Source organism: Alligator sinensis, unplaced genomic scaffold (assembly GCF_000455745.1).
Source record: "Alligator sinensis unplaced genomic scaffold, ASM45574v1 scaffold1274_1, whole genome shotgun sequence".
In the NCBI taxonomy this organism is placed as follows: domain Eukaryota; kingdom Metazoa; phylum Chordata; order Crocodylia; family Alligatoridae; genus Alligator; species Alligator sinensis.
Window position 1 is genome coordinate 652,944 of NW_005842570.1, and position 12,728 is coordinate 665,671.

Below are 12,728 nucleotides of genomic sequence, written 5' to 3' on the forward strand. Positions count from 1 at the left end.
CCAGGACAGCGAGTGTAACCCTGGGGCAGGGTGTGGGGTAGAGCCGCGGGTGGCTTGTTTCGGGGGTGGGCAGAGGGGGTGTGGGAGGGAGGAATGGGGGGAGGCAGGCAGCTTTCTGCTGCTGAGTGGACCCCTGGGGGAGGCCTGGGGGGCATGTGCCCCCTGGACTTGTGTGGGGCGAGGGTGGGCTGCCTGCTGTGGGCTCAGGGCCAGGGACAATGCTAGTCTCTTCCCAGTGGTGGAGCTGGGCCAGGGCTGTGCTTAGGGCAGGTGGCAGTGGTACTGGGAGGGATGGCTACGGGGTATGTTGTAGCCAACTCTCCCAGTGCCACTGCTATGCACCCCATCCCTGCCTGCCTCAAACGCAGCCCCACCAGGAAGAGGCCAGTGTAGCCTCTGGCCCTGTGCCTGCAGTGGACAGCCTGTCTTCATCCCACACACAAATCCAAGGGGGCACATGCCTGCCTTGTTTCCCCTGGGGTTGTATGCAGCAGCAGGGAGCCAGGCCTATGTCCCCATCTGCCCATGGCTCTGTCTTGCTCCCGGGGTTGCATGCCCAGCCAAGGCAGTGAAGTGTCTGCCCCTGCCCCACTCCCTCCAGCACTGTGGGGGCCTCAATCTGCCCCCCCTTCCCAAAATGCTCCTTCCTTCCCCACCACAGATTTACTGGCAGGAGGCTGCTCTCCAAGCTGCTGGGCTGCGTTCTTGTAAACTGGCTGTCGGATTGGTATCGGCTGATATGGCTGGTTAATAATCGGCCATTGGTATTGGCCAAGAAAATCTTCACTGGTGCATTCCTAAAATTATTCACTTTTTTTGAGCATAGTAGTATAAACGTTAAGAATCAGTATGTGCATGTATAATGTGCACACACACATTTATATTCATTCTGGCTTTTAGTTATTTTTTTTTTAAGTACAAAAGATTAAATTTTCTGTTTGCTGACCAAAATCACTCCTCCCTACTTGCAGGTTCTTCCTGTCATTGGGTATTTGATGGCTCATAGTGTCTGAGCTGAAAAATCTCAATGGAGTTTTTATTTTTTTTATTTTTTTTTTTTATGGGAGTGTTCCTGAATGTGATGCAAGGTTTTTGTGCTGTTAGTGATGCTATAGCCATGATGGTCTAGAAATTGTGAGGCAAAGGCTTTTTAGGGGCGATATCTTTAATTGGGCCAACTACATAGGTGGAATAAAGCTCAACAAGCTTAAGAATGCAAGGCACGATGAAGAAATGCCTTGCATTCTAAAGTTTGTTTAACTTTATTCCAACCATGCAATTGGCCCAACTGAAGATATTGCCCCTAAAAAGCCCTTGCCTCATGCAAGTTTATTTGAGTTAATAGCTTAGTTCCTAGATGCTGCTGTTGATTTGAGGGGTATTTTCAGGATGTATCTTTCTTTAATGGTGACTCTCAGAAAGACTTAAGTCAGTGTTATGTGAGAGCTCCTTATTTCTCTGTCCCAAGACAGAGTTGAATTTTTGTTCAGCTGTTTTGCCATATTGCCTTTACTTGCCAAGAGAAGTGTCCCTGGGGCTACAGTGTTTGTTGTGTTCCCCATTGGCTTAAGTAGAAGATAATGACTACCTGGGAACTGGTCAAACAGCCAGGAAAAATGTGAGTTATAGCTTGGTCCTTATTTGATTGGCTGAGCTGAACCTGGGGAAAGCAGCTGCATCTGGGAGGTGGCCCTTCTATTTTGAAGTTGAAAAAATTCAGCAGGTACACAGTATCCTTTAACTTCTAGTCTCTTGAAACTGATGCAGTACTGCCTTTGACCTTCAGCTGTTTTTTTGGGTTTTTTTTGTTTTTGTTTTCTACTTCCCTTGTGCTCCAAAGAGGAAAGTGGGGATCTTTACTTTGTCTCTGTGTCTGTCAGATCCAGATTTCTCTGAGATCTATTTTAAAGGAGACCTACCATAGGCCTAGTTCTGTTGGGAACTCAGACATGGTGGTCCACGAATTTATAGGAATGGGAGTTGGCCACCTCCCAGATAATACGTTTTCTGCAGCCTAGCCACTCCTGAATATATTTGCCCGCAACATTTTTTTTTTTTTCCTGTCCTTCATATTGTAGGAGGCTGTTGGGGATTCATAGATTCATAGATGTTAGGGTTGGAAGGGACCTCAATAGATCATCGAGTCCGACCCCCTGCATAGGCAGGAAAGAGGGCTGGGTTCGGATGTTGACCTTGGGGGAGGGTGCTGCTAGGTTCAAATAGAATCCCCTTTTTCTCCAAAAACTTCTTGCCTTCTCTTAGCTCTTTACTCTTCACTGTGAAAATAGATTATAATATTTCGGCAGTTCTTAATATGAAGCTTAAAGCTGGAAAACTTGTTCTATATGAACAGATTTTAGTTTATAAAATCTCCCTTTTATTTTAATCATTGCAGCATTGCATACCATAAAGTGCAAAAATAAAAGTTATTAATGTTTGTAATCTTTGGAGGGAGAGTCTATCTGATATTTAATTGCTGGACACTTGCAAGGTATAAATATATTCTTCTATGCTTTGTTTATAAAACAGATGAACAAGGTTCTTTTCTTTTACTGTTATACCAGGGGCGGTCAATTATTTTGGGTAGAGGGCCGCTTACTGAGTTTTGGCAAGTCATCGAGGGCCACATGACAGGCAGCTCAGGGACGATTAATGTTAATTTTCTAAATTTTTTTAGGGGCCCTGTGGGCCGGATAGAATAGCCTGGCGGGCCACATTTTGCCCACCCCTGTGTTAAACCTTCAGAAAGTCAAATTTATAATGAAAGTCTGTAGTAACTATTGTGGTACTATAAACATTTTGTCACTTAAACCTACAGGTTGGCATTTTGTGAGCTAGCATGAGTTAACTAATTACAGTGTCATAATGTTTACTCTCAGGGGAAATGAACTTAAGTACATTTATTCTACTTTCTATGAGAGAGGTGTCACTTTCAAGGCTATAGGACATGAGGTGGGGAAAATCTGTTTGTATTGTCTTGGTATTTCCCCTACTAAAAGCTCAGCTCCAAGTCAGTGGATTACCTGCAAAAAGTACCAAGAATTAGCAGATGTGTATTTAAATTCATGTTGTGGCATGTCCTACCTCCCTCTATATTAGTATGTGCTTTCTGTCTCTTCTAAACAATGATAAATATGCAAGGTTGCAATGCCTGGTCTGAGACTACTTAAAAAAAAATCAAAACAATCAAATGTGAACACTCCAAATCCATGGAAGGAGCCTTCCAGGAACAGATCCTATGTGTAGATTGGCAGAGGCAGCTTTGACTGCCTTTTATGTACTAGGCATTTATCAAAGGATAGGACTGGTCTCTTCCTCGAATTGTGCTGAGCACATGTGGGGTGGGGGCAGGTTTAGAAATGGCAGTGGGTGTTACACAAAAAGAACTCTATGGCAGTTCTGCAGAAGCTCAAGAGTCTTTCAAGTCGAAAAGAGAAGACAAGAGTTTGAAAGGACCAAAAGTTGGTTAGTCAGGAAAAATCATACGAAGCAAGAGGAGAAGAATGTGAAAATTTGAAGATCACATTTGGACATTAAAGTGAGGAAGGAAAGACTTCATGTTTAATCTTTCAGAAACTTGGCACTTCAGTCTGGGTAAGACAAATGGAATTCTCTTTTACAGGTTGAAGGCAGGGCAGTGCAACATCATAGAAGTTCAGAGGCATATGTTTTCATAGGTGACAGCCTACTTCCTTTGGTTAAAGGTTGAGAGATGCACATTTGGGCTACTGATGATCAATATTTCATTTATTGATATGGTATTGGGATTTTAATTGTGCTTTCTTGCAAAACCCCCCCCCCCAAACTTTTTTAATGGTATGGACTAGATATAAGCTGATACTGTCAGGCTTGCTGCGTAGGATCACTTTGGTAAAATGATCTGTTTATCTGTTGAAGAGTAACTTCATGAGCAAACTTTATGAGAATTGCCTTCTGCACTGTTGATGCTGTCTGAAGAGCTTTTAAGTGCCTTTTCATTGTAAAGACTGTCTTTAAAGAACTATTCTACAACTGGAGCTGAAGTTGCCTGCTATCTCTTAATAGCTAATTGATGTAGGACACAATTAACAAAACTGTGCATTGGTGATGTCTGCACGAGCAAAGGCTAAATGAAAGGACCATGTAGGGAAGAGTAGGGAGAAGCCCTGTTAAATGGGAAGGGATGCGCTAAGTGGCTGAAGTCAGAAGACGGGTATTGAAGACTGGAAAATATACTGAAAAGTAGCTGAGGTCCTAAGCACTAATACACTTGTCTAATAGAAGTGCAGTTAATAAACAACAGAAGTATATTTAATAAAACATAAAAGGTTTTGACATTTTTTTTTCTCCTTTTTCTCTAGTTGAATGGATTGCTGCCGTCTCTCTAGCTGCTGGAGCAGCTGCTGTTGGATACCTTGCTTACAAGAAATTTCTCTCTAAAGACAAATGCTGCAAGGCAATGGTAAATCTCCATATCCAGAAAGATAACCCCAAGGTAGTCCATGCATTTGACATGGAAGACCTGGGAGAGAAAGCTGTCTACTGTCGTTGTTGGAGATCTAAGAAGGTGAGAGAAGAAAAGTATATGTTTTGAATCTGCCAATTTTGCAAGTATCCTTTTAATAAATCTTGGTTATATTTTGCATTTTAAAAAGACTTCTATAACCTGGAAAACATAATTGCTGCATTGTACTCGTTTGTTTCATAATCCATGCTATTGTGGAATATAGTCTACATGAAGTTGTAAGGTGACATAGATTCATAGAAAGGTAGGGCTGGAAGGGATGTGGGAAGACTTGCTAATAATTTGTAAAAAGAGTGAAGGTTATGGGTTTTACAGAGTACTTTAAATGATCCCTATCACAGCTGGTAGAACAATTGTTATACTGGTAGCACAAGAATCCTACACTCACTTATTCTTTGACATTAGGGATGCTGTCAAAGAAAAAGTCTCATTATGCAGAAAAGTCTGTAGTCCAAATAGCTTTTGAATTGTGAGCTGTTGCTTTTAGCATTTGAAATGGGAACAAGCTCAAAGTTATTATGTTTGTTGATGTAGAATTGTGCATGTACCACCCTAATGACCTTCACTCTATCAAAATTCTTCTGTAGCTGTTCTTGCCTTGCACAGCAACCTTCCACACTACTACTGAATGGAAGTATGGATCTCTTCCAGTGGTACCTGAAATGATCTAAAATGTCTCCCTCTTTTTACAAGCTCTTAGCTTATTTTTTGAAAGGCAACATTTTAAACTTGAGTGCCAAAGGCTCAGATGCATTATGTAGATTATTGTAAACAAATACCAAAAAAGCAATGAAACCGTGCCACCAAACTTGGCTTAAATTTCAAACCTTAATCTCCCAATCTGTGATTCTACTCAGTGGCTTGTGAACACCATTTATGGTCCAAACTTGTCTGGCCTAATTTAAATGTCTGGGGCTTGTGATGTGACTCATTAAGGCAGTAAGCCTTGGTTGTGAATTTTGGCACTGCAGGTACAATTTTTGTGCTGAAGCTTATAAAATTGGGTTATCATACTTGCCAGAAGTCAGTGTTAAACATGGTATCGTATTGTTTAGTAGTGCATGTCTGAAGGATAGTTAAACAGACTGCATTGGTACTCTGGAGTCTGAATGAAGAAGTAAAGGGTTTTTTTGTTTTGTTTTGTGTTTAATCTAAATATTGATTCTAAGAACTAAAATATTAGGAACTTTCCAGTTTGGAGCTAAAAATTGTGGAGCATTGCAAAGCTAAGAACTCTTACCACTTCACAGATGCAGTACACAAGGAAAACAATATTAGAGGTCTACTTAAATTGTGGTTAGACTTATCAATTTTTGCAGGTTGCTTGTGGCATAACAATCAAATTCCATGGAGTTTTGCAAGGCGGGCAGAGCCGGCCTGTGGCCCACAGCCGGCAGCAGGGGGACAGAAGCTGCTTACCCCGCCATGGGGCCCGGGGGAGCGGCCACGTGCAGCGGGACAAGAAGCGGTGGGTCTGCACCGGCCAGCAGAAGCAGCGGTGCAGCCGTGCCACTGGAGACGGGACGAGCCTGCACTGGTCAGTCCTGAGCAGCACACAGCTCCGCTGCCACTTCTGCCAGCCAGTGCAGACCTGGCCGGCCTCCTCCCGTCCCCAGCAGCACGTGGGAAGTCGGCTTCAGCTGCATGCTGCTTTTCCTGGCCGGTGCTGACCCGGTTCTGCCCAGGTGGGTCCTGTAGCACCATGTCAACCTGGGCATGGCACCGGCAGGCCGGGCAGGACCCAGGTTAACCCTGGCCTGGCCCCATGGCTTCTCCAGCACCAGGTCACCCCAGTTGTAGCCAAGCGGCTCCTGCAGCACCATGTCAACCTGGGCATGCATGCCATGTCAACCAGCACCATGTCAACCCCTGCAAATTCATTGGTGTCAAAGGTCACGTGACATCACTTCCTGATATACCACTTCCTATGACGTCTTTGAATATGGCTCACCGGCCCACTGGGTGATAAAGTTTGTGATCCAGCCCCACATTCAAAAAGGTTGGACCACCCCTGCCCTATTCAAATTTCCCTTGGAATCTTTATTCCAGAGGGAAAATGATTTCCTCAGTATGAGACTTCCTTCTTATTTGAAGCCCAATAGATAAGTCTGGGTGTCTTTTTTTCCTTTGAAATTGTAATTAGTGATTGTTTGAAGCTTGACACCTCTAAGGGCCTCTGACCCAGGTAAACATACTCAGGGCATTTTTACATGTATTCTAGGGTTGGTGGGGAGTGTTTTTAATTAGAGCGGCTCTCCAGAGTTGCTCTAGTTATAACACCCACAGTATCTTGTGTATTCAGTGTGCCATGTTTCAAAACGGTGGCGCGGGCGCTTTAACTAAAGTTCATTGAACGCCATTTTGAAATGCAGAGTTGCTGAATACATAAGGGATGGTGGTAACATTAATTGCAGTTCAGCTGCTGCCAAATTTCTTAACACATGGGGAGCCCTGTGGGCTGGATGACATGGCCGTGCCTGCTAGACTGCGCCATGTGTGACTACATCTGGTACATAGGGTTGGACCATGCATGAGATTGGTTTGGCATGCAGAATGGGGCCAGCACACTGGATTGCACCAGTGGACCAACCGCACGCGCTGTTCCTGTGTTGGATTTGACCCACAGACCAGACCCACACCACTCATCTAGCATGCAGGACCAGAAGACTGAACACTGTTGCATTAAAAGAATGCTTCAGTATGTTAGTTCAGTAGTGCCAGACTGGCAGCTGGCCACAAGTTAACTCTGCACCCTCCTCAAATGCTGTTCTGATCCTTTTCCACTGCCCAGTCAGCTGTTTTGCTTTCTGCTCTCTGCCGTATATACTTCTATGCTGTGTGTCCTCTCTGGCATCCTGTGTGTGACAGGTTGGAATGTTGCTTGTGCTGCAGGTTAGCCACCCCTGTGCTAGTTGGGGGCTCAATAAAGAGGCTTTATAAAGAGCTCAGTGAATGCATATGTAACAAGCAATTAGATGTTCTTTCACAGTGTACTCCTTCATAGACTGTAGTTTCCATTTTTTGCTGTTCTGTTTTGATCTATTGTCCTTAAATAGTCTCTTCTAGTTTTGAAAGGAGATTTTTCAGATAAAAGGATGTAATTCTCTACAGTGGCTGTAGGTTTTGCTCTGTTCTCACTCTTTATGGATATGGCTTTATTGCAGTTGACTATGCAGGAAACATTAGTTTGGCTACTTCCTTATTTTTAAGGAATTTTATCTTGTAGTTAATGAGCAACTCATTGAAAATTTTGCCACACCTTCATTTTGCACATACAACAAAGTCTATAAAACTGTATTGCAGTGCATGCATGACACGATATTACCTGCATACAGTTAAGATTTTAAATGATGTACAATGTTTACTTTTCCACTCAGTCACTGATCAAATACAGATATAGTTGCATGCAGATGAAGTATATCTAAAGATGCTAAATATGCCAGCAGTAAGAACTTGCTAAATCCAGCTAAAAACTTCTATATAGTGGCTAAACCAGTGATTCTCACCCAGTCATGCAAATTCCCATGGGGTGCCTTGACCCTTTCACGGATGCCACGGGGTACCATGCAGTGTTAACACTGCTAGGTGTGCAAACATCATTCACAAGATGATGGGAATCCATCATGTTAAAAGTATTCTCACCTGTTGTGGTGTGGTCTTTCTGAGTTCTTGGCATCAGAAGAATTGCTCTAATCTAATAATAAAAAATGGGGGTGCCTAAAAAGATTGAGAACCACTGGCTAAATCCTCAGTGGTGGTGTTCAAACAGTTCTACGAAATACAAATATCTTCTATAGTTTTCTTAAATAGTGAAATAACATGTTTTTTTTACAAAGGACATGGTTAAGATTTGTTTGAACACTGTATGCTTATATGAAAACTACATACCGGTATGTTTCACAAGAACAAGTTAAGAGAACTTGATTGAAAATAAATCCTAAATGTAACTTAGTTCAGAGTATTCATTCATATAGGTCTATTTGACCTCTATTTGTCAGTGGAATCTGATACTATTGGAAGCTTTGTTCTGCATTCCAAAAAAACTTGCCCAATAGTGGCCTTTGGTGCAGAGTCCCTGTTGATTTAACAAAGTAATCCAGAACCCACTGCATCCCTATATTGTGCATGAGATACTTTTATACAAAAATTGAGGATGACTACATTTTAGTAGACTGCCCATCTGGCTGTGCGCATTTGCATTTTTAATAAGGACAGATGGTGTTAACCTTCAGCATCATCCAGTTTTTCTCATCTTATTTTAAGTGAGGACCTAAAAAACTAATGTTAGCATAACTTAGTCTTAACTAAAGTTGGATAAGATGTTGAAGTTTGTGTCTTTTTTTTTTTTACCTTGCATAGGTATAAGAAGCTGTGTTTTCAGATATTGCAGGACAGCAAGTTTTAAGTATTTGTAGAAAAATGAGGTCTTCTGATAAGAATTACTTTTGTTTTTGTTTTTGTTGTGCGCTGCAGTGACGCTAGACAAGAGGTTACACTCAGAGTTATAGTGTATTTGAATATGCACCTTTTGCTGGGTCAGGTGACACAAGATAAACAACCCTGACCCCTGTCAACCATGTTACACTTTGTCTATCACCTAAATGTTTGCTTATCCTTCTATAGTTTATATTATCTGTGGAGTGCAAACTATGGCATGTACCAGCTGTGATGGCTTGTAATTTGAATGGGTTCTCTAAGGTCTGCATTTCATTGAAATATGTTCAGTGAAATATTATGTAGCTGGTAACCGTCCACTCTCATGGAACCTGGTGGGGCACGGAAGGGGAGTTTTTAAAGATGGATTTCTAATCAATCAGATAGTGTCTAGAAACAGCAGAGACCAATGTTTTATCAGCACTTCATGACCCCTGTTAGCTTTTAAGTTTTGACAAGTAGTAAACTAAAGCATGCAGCCACTAGAACATATTGACTGCTTTTGTGATAAAGCCCACACTGCCACACTCATGTTCTACAAGAATTAAAATGCTTTCCTTTATGTGAACACTTCTTCCCTTATTTGTACCAGCATTTGTCATTTAGTAACTATCTATCTTTCAACAACTGTCTACCAACTTTTAAAGTATTCCTCTTTATTTTGAACCTCTAATACTATACAACACTTCCTAAACCTGGTAATAAAGGAATGATTTTAATTGAGTTCTGTGGGAAGTTACTTGGATGGGGTTTGGGTAATAAAACTTAATTGCTCCCCAAAGGGGAAAGACAAAAAAAAGCTAGTTTTTAAGGTTTCAGTTAAACAAGTTCCTTGCCTTGATGGCTTCTGCTATATCTAAGTGTGGTCTGTAAATAGAAACATGATTCAGTTTTAAGGGTGTGAGATCCTTCAGTGGTTCAGGAGTGTTGCTGAGGTAGAAAGTCTTGGCGATCAAGGGAGAGAAGGCAGGACTTGTCAGACCTCCATCAGGTAGGACTTGTTTTCATTGCAGGGTTAACTCAGGCTGTCCCTTTTGCTATTAGGGCTAATGTTTGTTGCTGTCGATAATTAATAGTCTTTGCCCAAGTCCAGTGTGGATTACATCTGAATGGGGTGGCCCAACAGGAATTTTTGTTTTAAAATTCAGGTAGTGGTTATAGTCGGATAAGTTACATGCCTGCTTTGAAAACCAGCTCAACCATTCATAATATTGGTTCTTCAACATTTATGGTTCTCCACTACTTTCCCAGAATGCTGTCCAGGTTATCCAGGAAGGTAGAGTTTCCCACCAAGTTTTGAGAAAGAGTTGGATGGTCTGCTTACAGCAGCACTAAGAACCACAGTTAATAACCCCAGAAATACTAGCAGCTAACGGAATACTGTTGGATGAAGACAAGTAGGCAGATTAGGGAATGGCTTTGTGCAGTTCCTTGCTACCCAAACCTTAGTGTTGATCATCAATTGCATCTGGGGATTGAAGACATCCCAGAGCAGTTGGGTCTGGCATAGTCTCACTGTTGACATTTAAGTATTATCTCCAGCACACACAGGAAGAGAGCTATTGGGAGTAGCATAAGAGCCAATCTACTGTTCCTAGCTCAGGGAGTTACTGTTGGTTTGTTCTGTTCGAAGACTGTTCTAGTGCCCTTTACAGAAAAAGGGAATGGCTTTTAAATCCCCACTTCTGTACAGAAAGTCTTAATACTTTTGCTCAGGTTTATGCCAGGAATGCATGGTAGAGCATAATTTCGTAAAAGTTAAATTAGTACTAGAATACTTCATTTAGGCCTCTGAGCTGGTGTAACCTGTTTCCACCCCAAGAGGGTTTGTCCGTATAGTTTTATACTGGTGAGCCTTGTTCTTATGTAGACCTGGTCTTTTATTTTGTGTTCATCCTTAATAGAGAGAGGATGTAGAGAAGGACTTGTCCGAATGCTTCTAGGGCAGGCATCAGCAATGTTTTTGGACAGAGTGCCCAAAACGCTTGCAACCTTGACTTGTAAAATGTTGGTGTGCCAGGGGCAGATGGTGGGGGAGCTGTGAGGGGTCTGAACCGTGTTGTGGCAGTGCAGCCCCAGCCCCTTTCCCACTGTCCTCCCCAAGGGGCATGTGCCAAACAAAATGCCTTTGAGTGACAAACCCTGGCACCTGTGCTGGCAGTTGCCTACTCCTGTTCTGTGACATGTCTACACTATCTCACTGATAAGCCTGGGAGCACTGCCACAAAGTGTGCCCTGCATACATGTTTGCTTGCACTCTGATCACGCTAATGTTGAGAACTTCAGCAGTGTACCTGGCTTAGAGGCACCCAAAGGGTGTATCTAAAGCTGTTCTCTGCAATGTCCTGCTTAAGGTAGGCTCAGGGCTGCCCTCAGATAGCTCTGCTGCCTAAATTCTGGGGTTTCGGTGCATACATCCTGGGAGCAGGTAGGCAGGTCACGCTTCTAGGTGGCATCCCTGGGCTTGCCACAGAGACGGCATAGACCTGCCTCTCTCTAACCTGTAAGATTTTTAGGGTTGAAGTAGAGGATTGAGTTGTTGCAATGTGTATTGGGAAGCAGGGAGAAAGGAGAGAATATTTGGTGGGGGGAAATTTGAGGCCACTATGGTTCAGCTGCCTTGGCAGAGAACTTGAGATGGGGATTCCAGTGTTCATGATGGGCTGAAATGCCTCATGTTGCCTGCTGTGTGTCATACATTTGCAGGTGATGGCAACAAACCTTAAACATGCCTAATCAAAGTTCAAGTGACATTACTGAAAGATTCTTGTGGTATCACTTAGGTTATTTTCCACGTAAAGTTGTGTTTTACAGTGTTAAGTATTACAGGCATAAAGAAGGAAAAACAAGCTAAAATGGGTGCATTTCAGACTTAATTATTCAACCTCCCTTTTCTTTTTCAGTTTCCACTGTGCGATGGCTCTCACACAAAGCACAATGAAGAAACTGGGGACAACGTTGGTCCTCTGATCATCAAAAGAAAGGAAGCATAAAGTGGACAAATGGAAGCCATAACTTGTCATATATTTGTTTTGTTTTGTAATTGGAGTAAATGCAGATTCTGTTTGTCATGTTGCTGAAGACTTTTAAGTATAGTATACATACAACATGTTGCAGAATATGTAGTTTGTGGCACTTGTCTTGTTTGGAACACTACAATACATATGTTAAATACTCATGGCTTGAGATTATTTTGTATCTGAGTGAGTGTACACTTTCATTAAGAGGTATAAAATTAAAATGACACTTCGAATGTACTTTGACCTGTACACGGAAGAAAATATATTAAATTATTTTCAAATATACGTGTTCTACTTGCAAACTTCTTAGTAGAAAGTGTAATAAAAGTTGATAACAATAAATTTTTCTGAATCATTAATCTCAGAAAAGAAGAATGTCACTCAGATGTAAATGTATTATGAAAGCAGTAAAATCAACAGAAAAGGATTTATAGTGCCAATATGCAACTAACCACTGACGGACAAGATATCAGGCAGGTAATGATAAAGAATATGGACTGCAACTAAAGACTGCTGCTATATAAATGCTGCATTTTGAACAAACATAAAAGACTCGCAGACAGATTGTGCCAGAGAATCAAGTTATCTAGCTTACCACTCCAATAAATTTATGTCTACAATCTAGTTAATGGAGTTATTCACAGCAGTCTTGATTTTAGACTTGTCTGTCAGATGTACAACTTAGTTGCAGAACTGTCTTGAGGTGGGATTGGGAAAGGAAGACAAGGGAAGCCTTAAGTTTTAAAGTAACGTGTCTTCGTAGGCCAGAA

At 42.0% G+C, this 12,728-nt stretch overlaps 1 protein-coding gene across 4 annotated transcripts in view; it reads left to right on the forward strand.

The window, feature by feature from the left end:
* CISD1 (CDGSH iron sulfur domain 1) overlaps window positions 1-12,300 on the forward strand; it is a 20,908-nt gene extending 8,608 nt beyond the window's left edge. For all 4 annotated transcript variants that reach the window (XM_006032405.3, XM_025214159.1, XM_025214160.1 and 1 more), the window contains 2 exons: window positions 4,341-4,546; window positions 11,842-12,300. In XM_006032405.3, the coding sequence (XP_006032467.1) occupies window positions 4,341-4,546; window positions 11,842-11,931 (296 nt within the window). In that variant the 3' untranslated portion in view covers window positions 11,932-12,300. The remainder of the gene's footprint in view (window positions 1-4,340; window positions 4,547-11,841) is intronic.
* Window positions 12,301-12,728: the final 428 nt, after the last annotated feature.